At 54.1% G+C, this 19,559-nt stretch overlaps 1 protein-coding gene across 2 annotated transcripts in view; it reads left to right on the top strand.

The window, feature by feature from the left end:
• The window catches only part of DLEC1 (DLEC1 cilia and flagella associated protein), a gene marked incomplete at its 5' end in the record, with an annotated part of 66,398 nt that extends 46,922 nt beyond the window's left edge, over positions 1 to 19,476 (top strand). The window contains 19 exons of one of the 2 annotated variants that reach the window (XM_080825239.1): positions 486 to 625; positions 7,044 to 7,197; positions 7,870 to 7,980; positions 8,939 to 9,069; positions 9,547 to 9,729; positions 10,661 to 10,731; positions 11,159 to 11,310; positions 11,902 to 12,020; positions 12,511 to 12,581; positions 15,060 to 15,265; positions 15,360 to 15,476; positions 15,570 to 15,695; positions 15,800 to 15,894; positions 16,075 to 16,159; positions 16,326 to 16,538; positions 17,662 to 17,823; positions 18,704 to 18,857; positions 19,100 to 19,223; positions 19,299 to 19,476. In XM_080825239.1, the coding sequence (XP_080681365.1) occupies positions 486 to 625; positions 7,044 to 7,197; positions 7,870 to 7,980; positions 8,939 to 9,069; positions 9,547 to 9,729; positions 10,661 to 10,731; positions 11,159 to 11,310; positions 11,902 to 12,020; positions 12,511 to 12,581; positions 15,060 to 15,265; positions 15,360 to 15,476; positions 15,570 to 15,695; positions 15,800 to 15,894; positions 16,075 to 16,159; positions 16,326 to 16,538; positions 17,662 to 17,823; positions 18,704 to 18,857; positions 19,100 to 19,223; positions 19,299 to 19,422 (2,538 nt within the window). In that variant the 3' untranslated portion in view covers positions 19,423 to 19,476. Of the gene's footprint in view, positions 1 to 485; positions 626 to 7,043; positions 7,198 to 7,869; positions 7,981 to 8,938; positions 9,070 to 9,537; positions 9,730 to 10,660; positions 10,732 to 11,158; positions 11,311 to 11,901; positions 12,021 to 12,510; positions 12,582 to 15,059; positions 15,266 to 15,359; positions 15,477 to 15,569; positions 15,696 to 15,799; positions 15,895 to 16,074; positions 16,160 to 16,325; positions 16,539 to 17,661; positions 17,824 to 18,703; positions 18,858 to 19,099; positions 19,224 to 19,298 lie in introns of both variants that reach the window. The other variant, XM_080825238.1, reaches the window with a different exon arrangement.
• Positions 19,477 to 19,559: the final 83 nt, after the last annotated feature.

Raw genomic sequence — 19,559 nt, 5'->3', positions numbered from 1 at the left:
CCCTTCTCTTCTCCCTTCCTATGGCTGGTATGGAGGCTAGGGCGTTCAAGCCTGCAGTGGCAACTGTGGGTGGGAGGTAGTCATGGAAGCATCGCCCTTCCCCCAATCTGGTGGCTTGGTGGTTTGCCTTCCTTAGAGCCCTCAGGGTCCTGACCCTTGTGTGCTCACTGGGGCTGGGCAGACCTCACAGAAACACTGAGCCTGCCCCAGTGTGTCTCCCCTTTCCCCTTGGGGCACACCCTCTGTCCTCTACCTCTCAGATCTGGGCCAGGGCATGGGGACCCTCTCCTTTACTTAGAGACTTGGTCTTTATTCTCTTTATCCCGAGGGCCCTGCTCTCCCTGTTTGCTTTGTCCTGCCTCCTAGCACCTCTTTGAAGAGCCGGGGCAGCTTGGGGACGACCCTGGTTGGGGGTGACCCAGCTGCCAGTTCTGCAATTCCAAGTGTCCTTTCTCCTCATTCTTCCGGATTGACTTCCACATCAGGTGTCTCCCTTCGACATTGAGCCCTCAAGCGGCCAGATTCACCCTCTGGGGGAGTGCAGAGTGACCATCACCTTGGAGGCCAAGCAGTGTCAGCGGCTGCAGACCGTCCTGGAGCTGGAGGTGGTGAACGGGGCCTGGAGGTAAGGGGGCGATGGGGCACAGCCAGGACAGCCCACTCCAGGCCTCTTCACAGTGTATGGATATTGTATGCCATGAAGGATTTGGAGTCATTAAACAATTTAAAGGTGGTGAAACCTGTTTATTCTATCAGATTTGGATATTACAGAAAAGAAATTCCATGACCCAGAGAAAACCCACTGGTCATATTATAGGGTGTATCTTTCCAGTTTGTGTGATGAAAGATTAGAAATAAGTATAATCACAGAAGCACTATGTGTCATCCAGCTTTCCCTGTGCTTTCCCTGTGACCCAGCATCAGCCCTCGGAGAGGTGCTACCCGAGAAACACACACGTGTGCCCTGGGAGCTGAGCACTCACAGCGGATGCTCGTCACCATTGTTCATAGTCGTGAAAAACTGGAAACGACCAGTGTTCGCCAGCAGGAGAACGGACACCAAAAATTGTGACGTGTCCAAATGAGCAAATACCACTGTCTTCTGGGAGGCCCACACTGGAGGTTTCCACGGTTTTTGGTGCTGTTCCCTTTCTTTCTTCCTCCCTCCCTCCCTTCCTGCCTGCCTTTTTTTCTTTCTTGTGGACAATTTCTTACATACATAAAAACAGAGCAGTATAATGAGCTCCCATGTACCCATCACCTACCTTCAGTAATTATCATATCACTACAAATATTGTTTCATTCCTATCCTTCATCCCCTCCTAAATTATTTTGAAGCATCATATTCATTCTTCAGCTAGGCGAGGGTGGTACACAGGCGCTCTTTTTATAATTCTTTAAACTGTATATATATTTACGTTGTTAATAATAGTAATTTCTGCATATATTTGGTATTTCACTAAGAAAACACTAAAGTGCTTGTTTTAAATCTTCATGGATCCTCTTGAATTACCTCCCCCAAAGACTGTCATTTTATACTTCCACCTCCAGTGCATGAGACTGCCCATTACCCTACACTCTCACAGCGACAGATAGAATCTGACTTTTAAATGTGACCACCTGATGGCTGGGGGTGGGGTAGTGCCACCTGTGTCCGTTCGGTTTGAATGTATTTCTACCCAGCATGGGTTTCGGTGTGACTCTGTCTCACTGGTCCCACGTGGCATCTTGTGGGCCTTAAATACCAAGGTTAAGTCTTTCTCCTCTGGGAGAATGCCTTTTATTAAGTCTGCCTCTTTCCTTTCCCATCTCTCTTGTTCTTCAAGGACGCCGCCTGAATCAGAATGTTTCCAGGTGGAGGTAATGGAAACACAGATGTAACCAACTTGAGCAAAACTGGGAAGCTGTTGGCTCCTGTAACTGGGCGTTCCTGCCCTGCTGAATCCATGGGCTCTAGTCTTTTCCTGGGTCCGCTCTTCTGCTTCTCTCTCGTTCTCTACCCACTTCCTTCACCCCTGCCCCCGCCTCTAATTCTGCTTCTCTGTTTGCCTTTCTCTCCCCTGAGGGCCAGGGCCCTTGGCCACTCTGACCTGGGGGCGGGGGCCACTTAGGGCTCAGGCTCCCACACTTCCTTCCAGCTTAACAACCTTCGAGAAAAATGAAACTGGCTTTCCCCGGCTCTGATTGGGCCTCTTTGGTTCACGCGCCTCCCCTCCCCACATGCCTATGCCGGAGGGGGAGGGTCAGCCTGGTGGGAAAGTTCGCCAGACAATAAAGGCTGTAGCCCACCACAGGCCTGCTGGATCTGTACGGCAGGAACTGAACCATTTTCCTCGTATCTTCCATCTGTCAGGGTTTGTGCTCCTTGTTCAGGGAGATGTCCTTGGCCTTGCCGGGTGCTCCTTCAGTGTTGGGTGGATGCCCTCCTTGTAGCAGTCATATTTTTAAATTTCCAAGCTTTTCTGTTCTCCGATTGTTCCTTTTTTAGAGCCATATGTTATTGTCTTATGGATGCAACAGCGTCTCAGATCCCCCCCCAAGGAAACTCATCTTTGTTTCCTCATGTCGCTGTTGGGATCCTTCACCTTCACTTGGAGGGTTTTCTTGTACAGTAAGTAATCCTCGGCTGCCCACTCGGGGTCTGGAGTGTGAGAGGAAGGAGACTTACACGAGCAGCTGGCGGTCTCGGTTTCTGAGGAAGTGGGTGGAGGTTTGGAGAGCACTCCTCTTCTAGGGAGCCAAGTGAGCGTGAGCGCCGTTGGTACCCAGCCCCCTGAACCCGGGAGGAGGAGGGGACCACTGTTGGGGAAGGCAGCCAAGACAAGCAGTAGAGGCAACCCACACTGGCCAGCGACCCAAATCTTTGCATTCCTTTATCCGTAAATAGGAATGAAGTGGAGCTCTGTGGGTGTTTTCCCCGGTGATAGCTGAGAGGCCCAGGGTTCCTGCAGGATGGGCCCTGAACCGGCCATTCTCACCTCCGGGCAGCCTTGAGTTAAGTCCTCGGCCCTTTCCCCACGGACCCCTCGTGCTGGGGAGGTGCCCGTTCTGCTGTTAGGGGAGCACTCTAGGGAGTTTAAAGAGTCTGTTCTCTGTGTCATTAGCTAATCTGATCACAGCCGCCCTTCTTTTTCTTTCTCATTAGCACAGCATCGTATGTACTTCTTTATTCTTTATTTACAGTTTTCCACAAATGGCACAGGGTATTATACAATGGTGCAGGTGTAACAGTGGCCAATCCCGACCCAGCCTCCCGCCTTCTCCACCCTGTTGGCCTGTCTATCCACATCCTCATGATCTGTTCATGGTAGCTGTCCCAGTGTGTGTGTGAAGTGACATTTCATTGAGGATTTGGTTGATTTTTTTTTTCCTGATGCGTCTTTCATGTGCTTATTGACCCTTTGTATGTCTTTTTTGGAGAACTGTCTCTGGGAATCTTTGCCCACTTAAAAAAATAGGGTTGTCTTTTTTTATTATGGAGTTGTAAGTGTTCTTCATATATTCTAGATATGAACCTCCTACTAGGTGTTGGGGTCCATTATCAAAGGAACGAGACTGAGACAAAGTAAAAGTTATGCTAAGTCTTATTCTATGCCGAGCATTAGAAGTTAGACTGACTGGCCAGGGGAATGAGACTGAGACAAAGTGAAAGTTATGTAAAGCTTTATTCTTTGCCAAGCATTAGAAGTCAGACTGACCGGCCAGGGCCGCCTCCGAAGAGAGCGACCCCATCCTGATCTCACAGGCTGGTTTTATAAGGCATAACCGCAGACCCAAGGTACGAGGCTTCTATTGTTAAGACATTTACTCCTGGAATCGATACGCGGAACCATACCAGGAACTATGGGGGCGTTTATTCCCGGAATGAAGTCTGTGGATGTAAACAACAATATGGCTACCTCGGCAATATGGAGTCGCTCTGGCCCTAATAGTTAAACAGGCTTTAACATTAAATTGGCCCTAACACTAGGTATATGATTTTCAAATATTTTCTCCCATTCTGAGGATCATCCTTTCACTTTCTTGATGATATACTGCAAAGCCTAAAAATTCTTAATTTCCATGAAGTCCACTTCATTTTTCTCTCTTGTAGCTTGTGCTTTTGAGGTCATATCTAAAAAACCATTGCCTTGGGGCGCCTGGGTAGCTCAGTCTGTTAAGCGTCTGCCTTCAGCTCAGGTCACGAACCAGGGATTCCTAGGATTGAGCCCCACATTGGGCTTCCTGCTCAGTGGGGAGTCTGCTTCTCCCTCTCCCACTGCCTGCTGCTTCCCCTGCTTGTGCTCTTTCTGTTTGTCAAATAAAGAAATAAAATCTTTAAAAATAAAAATTTTTAAATCTTTTAAAAAAATAAATCATTGCCTGATCTCATGTCACTAAGATTTTCTTCTAGGAGTTTTGTAGTTTGGGCTCATGCATTTAGGTCTCTGATCTGTTTTGAGTTAATTTTTGTGTATGGTATGAGGAAGGGATCCAGCTTCATTCTTTTCTGTGCAGATAACCGGTTGTGCCAGCACAATTTTAAAAAAGAGAAAGATTTGTGTATTTGGGAGAGAGTGAGTGCGAGAGCAGGGGGAGGGGCAGCAGGCAGAGGGAGAAGCAGACTCCCCACTGAGCAGGCAGCCCAGCTGTTGGGCTTGATCCCAGGACCCTGACATCATGACCTGAGCCGAAATCAGGAGTCAGACGCTCAACTGACTGAGCCACCCAGGCGCCCCTTAGCACCATTTTTAAAGAACACTGTTCTTTACCTATTGACTTGTCTTGGCACCCTTGTCAAAATCAGTTGACTAGAGGCCCCTGGCTGGCTCATTTAGTGGAACATGTGACTCTTGATCTCAGGGTTGTAAATTTGAGCCCCACACTGGGTGTAGACATTGTTTAAAAAAAACAAAATCTTAAAAAAAAATCAATTGACTACATACGTGAAGATTTATTTATGGCTTGTCAATTCTGTTCCATTGATCTATATAATTATTCTTATGGTAGTACCACATTTTCTTGATTACTGTGGCTTTGTAGTAAGTTTTGGAATCAGGAAATATGAATTCTCCAACTTTTTCTGTTTCAAGATTGTTTTGGCTCTTTTGGGTCCTCAGAATTTTCATAGGAGTTCTAGGATCAGCTTATCAATTATGGCAAATAGCCAGCTGGAATTTTTTTTTTTTTAAGATTTTATTTATTTATTTATTTGAGAGAGAGAGAGAGCACAAGCAGGGAGAGCAGCAGGCAGAGTGAGAAGTAGGCTCCCCACCGAGCAGGGAGCCCAACACGGGGCTCGATCCCAGGACTCCAGGATCACAATCCGAGCTGAAGGCAGACGCCCAACCAACTGAGCCACCCAGGCACCCCGCCAGCTGGAATTTTAATAGGGAGTGTATTGGATCTGTTGGTCAGTTTGGGGAGTGTGTTCACCTTAACCATATTAAGTCTTCTTATTTGTGAACATGAAATGTCTTTCCATTTATTTAGGTCTTTTTTCATTTCTTTTGATGATGTATTGGCATTTTCAGTGTATAAATCTTGTACTTCTTTTGTTAAGGTTATTCTTACGTATTGTTTTTGGTGCTTTTGGAAATAGACTGGTTTTCTTAATTTCATTTTATGAATATTCATTGCTACTTTATAGAAATAAAAATATTTTTGTTCATTGATCTTGTATCATGCAACCTTGCTGAATTCAATATTATTCTAATAGTTCTCTAAATAGAAGATTGTGTCATCCATGTATAGAGATAATTTTACTTCTTCTTGTCCAATCTGGATGTTTTTTATTTCTTTTTCCTGCTTAATGGACCTAATATTCCAGTACAGTGCTGAATAAAAGAGGCAGAAGTAGACATTCTTGTCTTGTTCCCCATCTTAAAAAGAAAGCACTCAATCTTTCACTGTTATGTATGATGTTGGCTCTTGGCTTTTTGTAGATGTCCTTTATCAGGTTGAGGAAGTTCCCTCCTATGCCTAGTTTGCTGATTGTTTTTCTATTGAAAGAATGTTAGATTTCCTTGAAGGTTTTTTTCAGCGTCTACTGAAATGTTCATGTCCTTTTTGTCCTTTGTATGTGTTGGCATGGTGTTTTACATCGACTTTTGGATGTTAAAACTGACCTTGCATTCTTTTAAAAAATCCCGTTTGGTCAGTATATGATCCTTTTTATATGTTGCTGGATTAGGGTTCCTGGTATTTTGTTGAGGATTTTTGTATCTGTAGCCATAGGAGATATTGGTCTGTGGTATTTTATGATGTCTTTGTCTGGTTTTGTTACAAGAGTAATACATCTTGGAATGAGTCTGGAAGTATTCACTCCCCTTCTCTGTCATTTAAGAGTTTGTGAAGGATTGGAGTGGACGTATGTCTAGATTTTCTATATTGTTCTGTTGGTCTGTGTGTGTGTATCTCACCACCAATGGTTCACTAACTTGATTACTGTAGCCATAAAGTCTTAACACCTAATACAGCAATTTCTTATTTTATTCTTCTTTTTAAAAGTTGCTTTAGTTATTCTATGTCCTTTGTCTTTCCATGTAAGTTTTATAATGAGCTTGTCTATATTTACAAAAATCCTTTCTGGGATTTTCCTAAGAATTATGTTAAACCTATAGATTAATATTTGGAGAATTGACATCTCTACTATGTTGAGTCTTCTAATCCATGAATATAGTATGTCTCTCCTTTTATTAAATCTTTGATTAATTTCATCTGCATTTTGTAGTTGTCAGCATATAAACTCTGTATAGGTTTTATTAGATTTACATCCAAGTATTTCAGTTTTTCTGAGCAATCATAAATAACATTGTATTTTTAATTCCTATGTCCACATGTTCATGGTTAGCATACAAAAAATGTGAATTTGAACCTCATAACTTTCCTGACTCATTAATTGTGGGAGGTTGTTGTAGTTGCTGTTGTTTTTGTTTTTTAAGAAGTTTTTAAAATACAGTTTTCTTGGGATTTTCCACATAGACCAGCATGTCATCTGCAAATAGGGATGGTTTTGTTTCTTCTTCTCTAATCAGTATACTTGTTGCTTCCTTGTGTTCCAGTTACCTTCCTGTGTATGCTGAAGTACAGGAGCCCCACGTGTACCTGCAAAGCAGCCACATGGAAGTCACGAACCTCTACCTGGGTGTGCCTACCAAGACAACCATCACACTCATCAATGGCACACTCCTGCCTACCCGGTTCCACTGGGGCAAGGTGAGTGAACTTGCGCTGTTGAGCACTGGGTCTGCAGTCCTCAGCACCAGAGGCCCATGTGGAGCGGGACTTGCCTGCAGTTGCCCCCCAGGTGCTCCCCAGAACAGAGTCTTACCTCTCTTCTGCAGCCTGCCCCTTGCCCCATGGTGATCCGACATGCTGGGTTCCTTGAAGGAGCAGCACATCTGGTCTAGTTTTTCCTTGCCCTGCCTCCAGGGAATTCCAGTTCCCTACCTGAGAAGGAGTCTCTGGAGCACACAGCCAGGGCTCCCAGCCAGCATAGCCCATGACTGGTCCCCACACTGTTGTGAGCCCCGCTAGGCACCGCACGTGGGGCTCACTGTGGAGCTTCTTTTGCATGCCGTGGGAGGTGGGGCCGTGTCCTGTGCCTCCAAGGCAGCTGCCTTCTGCTCACCATCACTCTAGGCCTCCCAGGGCAGCTAGCTTAGTCCAGGCAACTCCTAACAGGTGGGAAGACTGCCCAGGGTTGGGGAGGGGAGGCGAAGGGAACAGTGGGTTATCCCCACCAGTGAGCACACAGCCCTTTCTGGTCCTGCTGTGGGCCCCCAGACTGCCAGCCTCCACCAGAGCGTGCCCCAGAACTAAGCACTGTCTGGACCCCAGGTCCATGCTGGGAATCTAGCATGTGACAAGAGGCCCTATGTCTGCCAGCTGCTAGGACGCCAAGCAAGCGTCTGCATGGCAAAGATATCCCCTAGACGGGGCACGCTGGGTCCCAGTGAGGAGCGCCAGCTCAACCTGGAGTTGACTGCGCATACCCAGGTGAGTAAGGTGGGAGGAGGCCTGCGGGACTACGAAGGTTCCCCGGAACTATGTGTCGGCAGGGAGGTCCGCCTCAAACCCCACTCCTGTAAGAGGGCAAGAGATTTCTTGCCTTTGGGCCTGGGGTCCCCATTCCTGTTAGGCCTGCTCTCTAGGGATACAAAGTCCGGAAGCCTAGAGCAGGCCTGAACGTGCCCCTAAACCCACTGGCTACGTCCAGCCTTTGGCACCAGCTTTACCCTTCCCCTCTTCTGCAGCCATAGGTGGGCCCGCCTTTCCAATTTGCCCAGAGATGCGGAGCAGAGCTGCTGCTCACAGCAGGCCCTGTGCTGGGTGCTACTGGGAGAGGTTAGCCGGTGGCCGCCTTCCTGGAAGAAAGGCACAGCTGCTCCCTGGCATGGCCCACAGGAAGGCCCTCGGGGCGGAATGTGCTCAGGACTTGGTTGGGGGGTTGTTGGCTGTTTGTGGTTCTGGTAAGAAGAGAGACTACTTCCTTGCGGAGGCTTGCAGACCCAGTCCCATTTCTCCCTGGCAAACCCGGAGATGGTGGACTTTCTTTCTCAGCTGAATCTGAGCTCTAGGTGATGGGCAGACGGACGCAGGCATGGAACAGACCTCACTTGGGATGGGCTTGATTTCTGTGGGAACAGCTTCATCAGAATAAGTGTGTGGCTTCTCCAGAGGCCCGCCTGGAGGGTCTCCCTTCCTGGGGCTACGCACAGATGTTTGGAGCAGACTCAGCCAGGAGCCCTGAGGAAGGTGTGGAATGTCAGGCTGGACCTGTGAATGGTGGCTCACTGGAGGAACTAGGGAGCCCTTTCACAGAGTGGAGACTAGACAGAGGTCAAGGCCGTTGTGCTGAAGGCCCCACAGCAACAACCTCTTCTAGGCAAGACCATCTGGGGCCCAGTCCTGGCTCTTACGGGTAGTGATGTGCCCTTGGTGCGCTTTCTTATAGGAAGAGCTGACTGATCTGGCCTTTCCTTGTACTGTGTCAGGCATGAAGGAGCCACTGGTTCTGGGCATTTCTGGGAAGCCCCAGGGACTGCAAGTGGCTATTGCCATCTCTATGGAGGACTCTGACAGCAGGTGAACCCAGGGCTGGGGCCAGGGTCTGAGGGTTGAAGCGACCACATAGAGGACCAGCACCTACTCCCAGCTGACTCCTGTGGCCAGGAAAGGGCCACAGTATTATTGTGCCCCCCCCCAACCTCTCTGGAGCAGGTCTCTCTACCCAAACCCTGCACTCTGTGTGGTCTTTCCCCACACACCTCAACACATGGCATCTGGGCTGGTGGGAGATGCAGGGGACGGGTCTGTAGGCAGCTTGGGCTCTCCCACACAAGGCCAGTCACCCCTGGTCAGAGAGGGTTTGTGGTTGAGGCCCCTCCTCGTATCACGAGCTGACAAGAAGGATGTGTCTGTGGGCCAGCAGTTTCGCGGGAGGCAGTCCAAGGACGAAGCCTAGTGTGTAGGCGGCTCTCACACTCCCATCCCAGCAGGCTCTCTGGGCAGGCCTGAGGGTGGCATGTAACTAGTGCCCTGGGCCCGGGGCAGTGTGCCCAGCACAGAGCTGTGTCCAGACCACCTGGAGGAGCTCCGCCTTGACTTCGGCTCGACGGTGCCTCTGAGGACCCGCGTGAGCTGCCGGCTCATCCTGACCAACCACTCCCCGATCCAGACACCTTTCACCCTCCAGTTTGAGTACTTCGGGAGTCCCCAGAACAGCCTGACCCAGAAGGCCAGCCTGTAAGTCTGGTTTCTCTCAGGGGCAGTCCCCAGGGAGCACGGGGCCTGGTGGGGTTGCCATTAAGCATCTGTGTAGCTCAGGCCGCCCGAGGCTGTTTGGTGTGAGGAGTGAGAAAGGTGTGTTTTCACAAGGATACATGGAGAAATGTAGAGAAACAGCTCCCAGCACCCATCTCCCAGACTCTGCGGGGACCTTCGGGAGATCCTGGGGTTGTGGTGGGGGACAGGAGGGGGCTCCTGGTAGATGAAGCGGTTCAGGCCAGTAGGTGAGGGGGAAGTTCCTGGCAGCCGACGGACCCATGAAGTCAGAGATGTCACAGTGAGGCATTCTGCAAAGCTGTAGCTGGACATCAGCCTGGGGAAGGTTTTATGCCACAGAAATTGGCAGTTTACCAGCATACCAGAGCAAACCCCTCACCGCTCCGTCCCCTAAGGCAGGAGAGCCCAACTTCAAAATCACTGCCATGGGTGGTGGGGAGCCACTCGTGGTTTGTAAGCCATTAACTTTCCCAGTCCAGTAAAGTTAGTGGATACTCGATGCTGGACAGATGTCAGCAGGAAAGACCAGAAACAGGGCCTTTTGCAGAAGGCTGGTGCAAGAGATGAGTCTGGGCTGGGTTGGTATCCAGGCTCAGCAGGACAGAGCCTGGGGGTAAGAGGTCTCTACCCCAGCGCCCTTCTGTGTTTCTTGGAAGGCAGTCCCTGGGCTGGCGGGTGGCCTATAACCACAGGGCATTGGGTGGTGGGGGTGTAGCAGGTGCCAAGACCAGAGAGGGAGGTGAACAGACCTGACCTCTTCCCTGGGAGGAGCAGGCCGAGCCTCCTTCCTCCACTGGGCACCTGGTAGGATGCTAGTTGCCAGGAGGCATGGCTCAGCTCTGGGGAACAGCCCTGATGGCTTGCTGCTCTTTCCGTGTCCTGTCTGGTGAAGCCCCGACATGCCCTCTGCCCTTCTGAAGACGTCTCGGATTCGAGAACACTTGGCCAAGCGAGAGCAGCTGAGTAAGAGCCCCATGGTGGGCCAGAGCAGGGTTTCCTGGGGCCTTTTCAGGGGCTGGGCCACCTGCTGCAGGGAGGGTACCCTGGTCACAGACCCCATGTCAGTGTCTTTTCTAGCAAGATGTCTGAGATAGCCATGGCCCCCTGCCTGACGGTACACCCTTTTTGAATGGGGCTATCTCCTGGCTAGGGTTAGGGTTAGGGTTAGGGTCTGGTTTGGATTTGGGATGGGTGTTGACTCAGAAGCGTGGGCTCCCATGGGGGCCTGGCCCCTGAGAGGTGAGGGAGGCTGCCTGCTAGATTCTGGCCTCCCAGAAGGAGGGTCTGGGCTATGGACTGGCTTGTCTGATATAGTGCTTTGCTAACTCCTGAGGGTTTGGACCTCCTTCTTGCCCTGGAGTCCTGAATCCCATTCCTGGTTATCACCCAGATTTTGTGGAAAGCATGTTGTCTCATGGGAAAGGAGCTGCCTTCTTTCCCCACATTTCTCAGGGCATGCTGGGGGCCCACCAGCAGCTAAGCATCGGCATCACAGGCTATGCGAACATGTGGGGCGAGTACTGGGACAACCTCATCTGCACGGTAAGCCTGAGCCCGGCCTCACCTTCAGGCTCTCCCTCCCCCAGCTCCAGGCCCTCAGCCTCTTGGATCTCTCCTGGTTGGAAGACAATGCCCATGAGCTTGGGATGGGCATTCGCATCCACAGCAACCATAGAGATTCAGGCGGGAGGGGTTCTCGGAAGCAGAACATTTCATAACTTTTCCCACTGGGTCCCCTGAGGCTGAGCACACTGAGGAGGGCAGAGGAATCTGATAGGCTGCCTACTTAGGCCAGGACTCGAGACCTGAAGGAGCATGAGTGTGGCGAAGCAGTAACAGCCTCCCAGAGCCACATGTCACCTAGCGCTTGGTGCAGTCACTCATTCTCCCATTGGCCCTTCACTCACTCATTCAGTCTGAGGGGGTGCCTGCTGTGCCTGGGTTCCCGTGGGGTCCCTCTGGACAGGGACAAATAAGAACAGATGATCCAACAAGGAGTTCCTAGTTCAGTGCGGAGGGGTGAACTCTGTCCGTTGTTCAGTTGGAGGGACGGCCTTGAACGGGGGGGAATGGGGAGCCAGGGACTGCCAGGGCAGGGGACAAGAGGGACCCAGGACTGGTGTGCGTTTGCAGGTGGGGGACTTGCCACCAGCAGTCATCCCAGTGCACATGGCAGTGGTGGGCTGCCCCATCAGCTCCCAGAGGACCACCTACTATACCACTGACCAGCTGCAGAAGGAACCAGTCATCAGGTGACCCCACCGGGCTCATCCCCTAACCCTTGAGACCCTCTGGCCATCACCCTGGCTGCACATGCTGACCTTGTTGCTCTCCAAGGGGCCCAAGGCTTCGTGGCACCACCCAGCAAGAAAGCCCCAGGACAGGGCTGCCCGGGAAGGGAGAGGCCTCTGAGGCCGTGGCTTCTGTCTGCACAGGGCTTGGGGGAGTTGGGGAGAGAAGTAGCCAGTACTCAGGGTGGCCTGAGGGCCGTGCCAGACCCTGGGCCCCACACACCACGAGTGGGGATCTGTCGGGAGGTGCGGGGCAGGGAGCGGGTGCTACCAAGGCACTGAGCAGTCCTGGGTCACACTCGCTGCATGGGAAGGCCTCCAGCCCTAGGTCTCCATGACTTCAGGATCCACCACCGCTGCGGGCCTCCTCCGTGCCTAGGCCCCAGTTCCAGCCCTGCCTGCACTGTGTGTGCCTACTGCGGTGGCGCTGAGCCTGGTCTCTTGCCTCCAGGTTTGGCACCCGAGTCTCCGGAGGAGACACAGTCACCCGGATCCTTCGCTTGAATAACTCCAGCCCCTGTGGTGAGAGGCTTTCGAGAGAAAACTGGGGCTCTTGTGCCATGTCGTGGGCCAGGCTGGAGGACGATGGCGCTAGGGGGAGGCTGATGACCCTCTAACCCAGGAGTCCGGGTGGCCTGTGGTTACTGAGGGAAGCCCCTGAGGGCCAAGGTGGGGAGTGACCTGCTGGTTGGGGGTTGTCAGAGATAGCCGCTTCCATGTGCTAGGGCAGGACGTGCCCTTGCTCACCCCTGGGGCCCCCAGTGTCTGTGGGGCGCAGGTGCCCTGCTCTCATCAGGTTCACTTTGCACAAGGACAGGCACTGGTGGGGGACACCTTTCTTGTCCCTTCAGCCCATACTACCTGAGCCATAGCCAGGTGCTGTACAAGTTGCTGGGGACCCAGAGGGAACAGGACAGCACACCACTGTGCTGGTGGGGGTGCCACGGTCAGGTTGAGTGCATTGAGGGGGACTGCTGGAGGATCACACGGGGGGTGTCCAGGCTGCGTCCAGGAAGCAGGACGAACCAGCTGGGCCTGGGGAAGCGTATGGGAATGGAGGGTATCCGGGCCGCAGGAAAAGCTTTGGCGGTCTGGAGGTGGACCAGGGTTCCAGGCATCCCGAGGCTGGGCCACAAGGGGCTGAGCCAGTCTTCAGGGGCAGGGCCCGAGCTGCTCTGACTTTAAGCTCCTTGGTGCCTGTAAAGAATGTGCAGCAGGGGAATACCAGCCCTCCTGCTCCGTCTGTCCACGGAGTCCCTGCTTCGTCTGTCCATGGGGTCTGGCCAGTTAGGAAAGGGGCACTGAATTCGCTGCTCGAATTGGCTTTTCCAAGATTCCCTGGCATTTCCAGGGGTACCTGGTTGGCTCAGTTGGTAGAGCCTGTGCCTCTTGATCTCAGGGTTGTAAGTTCGAGGCCCGTACTGGGTGTAGAAATTATTTAAAAATACAGGCTTAAAGGGGCACCTGGGTGGCTCAGTGGGTTAAAGCCTCTGCCTTCGGCTCAGGTCGTGGTCCCAGGGTCCTGGGATCGAGCCCCACATCGGGCTCTCTGCTCGACAGGGAGCCTGCTTCCTCCTCTCTCTCTGCCTGCCTCTCTGCCTACTTGTGATCTCTGTCTGTCAAATAAATAAATAAAAATCTTTTAAAAAAATTTTAAAAAAAATACAGGCTTAAAAAGGAAGATCTGGTGTTTCCAGGAGTTTTACTTCTTAGCTGTTAGATGCATTTGAGAATTGAATCACATATTTGCCCTTTGCTGTTTTTACCCTTTATCATTTTGGTATGTTTCTTTGTAAACAATGGAGAGCTGAGCTTTTTAAAAGCCCAACCTGACATTAGCTTTTTTAGGAATAGTCTACATACTTATTTTATGATTTTACATTTTCTACTTTCTTTTGTTTGTTGTGACTTTGTGCCATTTTCCTTTTGTTTAATTTGGAATTTCTCTTCTACCTTCTTTTGTTTTGGTGGTTCCCTTCTTGTCCTCGGGACTCATCATCGCACTCCATTTCTCTTCTTTACTGAACTTCGGTGGGAGGATGGAGGTCACTGGTGGCCTTGGTGAGGGGGATTTGGTGGATATAAGAGGCAGGTGCCAAGGTAATAACTTGAAGAAATACGAGCTCAGGAGCGTGAGCCTGTTCGTCAGGTCTCCCGCAGGGCTAGTCATGAGTCAGATGTTAGCTGGGGAGTGGCTGAGAGCAGAGTGGGGGAGGCGATGGTGGACAGGGTCCTACAAGCGTGCTGTGGAGGGACAGAGGTGGTTTGGAAAGGTCGTCTGGCGGAGGGAAACTGTTCAAGGTGGGGAGACTGAGCATGCCTGGCCCCTGAGGGGATGGAGGCGGACGGAGGTGGGAGGGAAAGGGGGATAGCTGAGATACCTGCCGAGCAGTGGGGGTGTTGCGATGGGACTTCAGGGCCTTCTTGATGTGGGGGCTTCGGGGAGGGGAGCTGCAGGCAGCGGCCCAGTGCCCAGCAGCCCCGTGCCCAGGAGGCAGCTCAGGTGTCAGAGAACAGGGAAGGCGTGACATTGGGGCCAAGGGTCAGTTCAGTTCTCCAGGATTAGGCTTTGCCAGATGGGTAGAAGGCTGGGGGTAAGGAGGGATGAGAATCCTGTCAAGATGGAGGTTGACATGGTAGTGTCTGGACGAGCCCAGCTGGGGAAGGAAGTGAGTGCAGTGGGAGCTGATGGAGGGGAGAAGGCAGGGAGAGGGGCTGGAGTGCCTGGAGAGGCTGTAGGGAGAGCCCCAAGGACCTGGAGCCGCCCATTTGGATGCGAGGGCCTGCTTGCTGCGATCCTTAGGGTAGGGCTGACAGAGCCAGCGGACCCAGCCTGTGGTCTATTCTCAAAACAAGAATTGCCTGGAAGTGGCACTAGGGAGTAGGTGAGACCCCTCTCCACCCTGAGTATGGGAGAATAGGCACCAGTAGGGGTAGCGGGGCAGGGGTCCAGGGAAGATTCGCCTGCCCCTTCCTCAGCCTTCCCCCTCCCTCCTGCAGACATCCGCCTAGACTGGGAGACCTACACACCGGAAGACAGGGAGGACCGGCTGGTGGAGCTGCTGGTGTTTTATGGGCCACCTTTCCCACTGCGGGACCAAGCTGGGAATGACCTCTTGTGCCCAGGGACCCCTGAGAGCAGCAGCTCCTTCTTGTCCCCAAGCCCCTCCAACACTTCGGACTCCAGCTACGAAGCCGCCCAGACTGTGAGCAGGGGTGGAGGGGTGGGGTGGGATGGGGGCTGAGCTGGGGCCAGTGAGCCTTGAGCCTGTGTGAGCCCCAACGACTCCCTGATGACAGGCCGAGGACAGCTCCCGTGTCAGCAGCAGGGTCTCACAGAAGCTCATCTCAGTCATTCTGCGGGAGCACGATGGGGTGCCCGCCGACCATCTATACTGCATTAGCCCCAAGCAGGTGGTGAGTTGGGGCGGAGGGGGGGACTGCCGCACTGGGGGGCAGCAGCACCAGCAACGTGGGCAGGAGGAGCACTGAGGCTACTGTCTGTGTCAGGTGGTCCCTGCAGGGGGCAGCAGCACCATCTCCATCTCCTTCACACCAATGGTCCTGGGCCCTGATGTCCTGCACAAGGTAGAGTGTGTTGGCTACGCCCTGGGCTTCATGAGCTTGGACGATGAGGTGAGCCCTCCATGCCCAGGATGGGGCCACAGCCACCCCCTCTTCCAGCTGACATGATGCCCCTCAGCTCAGGGACGGCCCATAATCAGGCTTGGGCCCCACAGGTGGAAAAAGAGCTTCCGGGGAGGAGGCGTCGCATGCAGGACTTTGCGGCAGGACCGCTGAGGCTGGACCTGTGTAGCTACGTGAGGCCCGCACAGTGAGTGGCCGGGGCCTCCTGTAATCCCCTTGTGGGGAGCACCTGCACTCTGGGAGCAAGAGGACAGGCATGGAAGGGAGAAGCCAGCAGGAGAGCCCAGGCAAAGGCTGGCCAGGGCCCAGTGAGCACAGTGGGACAGCCAGGAGGCCCCTGGGGCCCAGCTATGCTCCTTGTTGGCAGGCTAAGCATGGAGCTGGACTACGGGGGCGGTGTGGAGTTCTGGCACCAGGCCAGTGACCTCATCCCGGAGCAGCCCTGTACTGGGGTGAGTGTGCTGTCGTCCCCGGCCCTGCCAGTCCACTTGGGCCTCAGAGGGCCCTGTGAGCCCTCTTACAGTCCGGGTCCTCCTCCGGGAGTGTTTCCACCCCAGAGCTGCAGGCTCCTGGAGGGGAGAAGTGCAGCCCGGCCTCCCCACCTCTATGGCTCCCCAGGTGCTGAGCGAGCTGGTGACCACCCACCACGTGAAGCTGAGTAACACCACTGAAATCCCGCAGTACTTCCGGCTCCTGGTCTCCAGGCCCTTCTCCGTTTCTCAGGAAGGGGCCAGCTGCAGCCGCAGAGCTCCTGGCCAGGCGAGGGGCGGTGAGGAAGAACAAGCTGCAGCCAGCAAGCAGCTGGTGCTCTACCCGCAGGAGAACATGCTGGTCAGTGGGGGCTCTGCAGGGCGTCACCTGGGCCAGAGGTCACCTTCTTCGCACACACATGCACATGTGTAGATGGACGTGTGCACACTGCCATTCCACATTTGTCCACATCAGTGTCCAGACAATGCACACTCTCATGGCATCCGCCTCCAGTCTTCCGTGAGCGGTCATATCCACTATTCCAAACTGTGTACTTCCGTGCAGGTGTGCTGAGTGCCTGCCATGTGCTAGGTGCTGTGCTAGGTGACAGACACCCCCACCCTCCGCCCCAGACCTCATCACAGAGGGGCAACTGCTACAGGAGAGAGGAGGAAGGGCACCCTCGGCTCACTTAGCCTTGGCTCCCTTCTTCAAAGGTAAACTGAGGCAGCCCCGAAGCACAGCCAGAGGTCCTGTCCCAACAGGGCACCCATGAAACCACAGACTGCCACCGAGTAAAGGTCCCTCTAAAATGCCTCTGGGAGCCCCTGGTCTCTCAGAGGACATTTTGTAACGGTAGGACTTCTCAGCCTCCATGTGCTGACCCAGGCATCTGGTTCTGATCAGAGTTCTAGCCCAAACTCATTTCTCCACTGTCCTTCTCACCCACTCCTGCCCATGCCTGAGCCACCACTCTTGGCAGGAGCATTTGATCTCAGCAAATACCACTGCGCCCGACCCTGTGCCCAAGCAGAGCCCTGGCATTCTGCTCCACAGCCCCACCCTGACCAGCCAGCCCCCCACGCCCTGTTGCTGCCCCTCCTCAGTTTCCATGGTCTCCCCACTCTTCATCCCACACCCACAGCCCTGGTCATGCCAAGAGGTAAAGTGTAGTTTGCCAAGGGGTAAATGTCCTGCTCCTGAGGGCAGGCAGGGTCCTGTCCCCAGGTTTACCGGGTGCTGGGCACAGAGTGGGGCACCATGTCTGTGGACCGAATGCCCCAGACAGCGATGCTGGGCTGCCAGCCGGGCTGGGCTGGCTCAGTCTGGGCCGGCCCTGTGGGCTGGGTGTGGGCAGGCGCCGAGCTGGGGCCTTGCCGGGCAGTGGGGGCCATGGAGGGAAGGAGGCCGGAGCTCCCGGGGGAGGGGAAGCTGCCGCCTGCCTCCGGCAGCCTCTGGTGACTGGCTGGCTCATGTGGCTCAGGTGAACGTGTCCTTCTCGCTGTCCCTGGAGCTGCTCTCCTATCAGAAGCTGCCGGCTGACCAGATGCTGCCCGGGGTGGACATTCAGCAGCGCGCCAGCGGGGAGAAGGAGATGGTGTTCACTCAGAACCTGCTCCTGGAGTACGCCAACCAGACCACTCAGGTCAGTCCCGGGCACCCCATGTCCGAGAGGACAGAAATGGGCCCGACTCCACTCTCCTGGGTCAGAGGGAGACAGACCCCACCGGGTCTTCAGAAGTGAGGAGCCCCAGCCCTCACCCCCAGGGCCTGGTCTGCCCCGGAAGAGGCCTTTTCCTGGAGAGAGGAGGGTCATCCTTCCTTACCTGTCTCAGCACAGAACTAGGTGAGGTGCTGGAGGGTGGGAAATAGGGAAGGCTTCCTGGAGGAGGTATGCGGCCTATGAAGCCTCCCAGCTGGAAGGTCCAGGAGAGAAACAGAAAGGAATAGCCTAAGGGGTGGATTCTAAGGAGGCCCGAGGAAGAATCCGTTTGTGACCAGGGAGGCCCTCCAGCCTGGTCCTTGAGTGGCTGCTGGGGCTTGGGGGTTGGGGGTGGGGAAGGCTGAGGTGATGAGGTGTGTATGGCAGTGCCTGAGGCAGATGTGGGGGGACCCCCAGGAGCTTGGGCAGGTCAGCGCACAGGTGGGGCCCAAGGCCAAGGGAGGAGGTGAGATGGCCCAGAGCCCAGGAAGGGCAGAGGGCTGGGCCTTGGGCCCCCAGGGGATGGGGGCAGAGGGGGAGGGCGGCCTGACCAGCAAGCAGAAACCACAGAGCTTGATCAGGGCAGGGGACGTGGGGTGGAGGGAGAGCAGATAGCGTCTTCAGGACCCTTTATCGGCACAGACCCCCACCAGCCCTGGTTTTAGATGCCGGTACCAGCCCCCTTCCACTTGCTGTGGCGCTGCCCGTGTGCTCCTCCGAAGCTTCAGGACTTGGGGTCAGCAGGGCCCGGCATCCCTGAGACCCTGGCCTGGAGCCCGGAAGGAGGGGACAAGGGCCCTACATTCCAGGCTCTGTCCCCCAGGTGGTGCCCCTGAGGGCCACGGTGGCCGTGCCCGAGCTGCAGCTTTCCACCAGCTGGGTGGACTTTGGGACCTGCTTTGTGAACCAGGGACGGGTCCGGGAGGTCTACCTCATGAACCTGAGTGGCTGTCGGAGCTACTGGGCTGTGCTGATGGGTAGGATGTACCTGCCCCCCATGTCCCCTGCAGGCTGGCACCACCCACGGTGCCCCATGGCCACCCATGGCCGGTTCCCAGATCCCAAGTGATCCCAGGGTAGCCTCACCCCGTGGCACTGAGCTGGACTAGAAGGGTATGCCTGAGCTGCAGGGCCGGGGGGTGGGGTGGGGGGGGAGGGGCTCTCTGGGGCAGCGCACGGAGCTGCCTAAGCTCTTGTGTGCTCCCTTCCCTTGGGGCAGGCCAGCAGGAGCCAGACAAGGATGCTGTGGCCTTCAGGGTATCTCCAAATAGCGGGCTGCTGGAGGCACGACTGGTCAACGGGCCCCCAAATACCGTCACCCTCCAAGTTTTCTTCACTGCCAGGTACCAGCCTCTCCCAGCCTTCCCACAGGCCAGGGCCCCCTTCCTAACCTCAGCGAGTGACCCTCACCCGCACAGGAGCAACACGCTGTATGAATCCACGCTGGTGGTGGAAGGCATGCTCGGTGAGAAGGCCTGCACCCTGCGGCTCCGTGGCCAAGGCTCTTACGATGAGAAATACATGTCACCCCACCAGCTCTGAGGTTCTACCCTCAGCCCCCCAGCTTCGGAAATAAAACATGACCTCGAGCTAAGGAACAGGTTTGCTGGGCTGGAGTACATGCCGGAGGACCTCCAAGAGGCTCCGGGGAGGGCAGGGACTCCCTTGGAGGGTAGTGC

This window comes from Martes martes, assembly GCF_963455335.1.
Source record: "Martes martes genome assembly, chromosome: 1".
Taxonomy (NCBI): Eukaryota; Metazoa; Chordata; class Mammalia; order Carnivora; family Mustelidae; genus Martes; species Martes martes.
The sequence above is the reverse complement of the archived record's forward strand: the minus strand, read 5'-3'. Positions and strand labels throughout refer to the sequence as shown.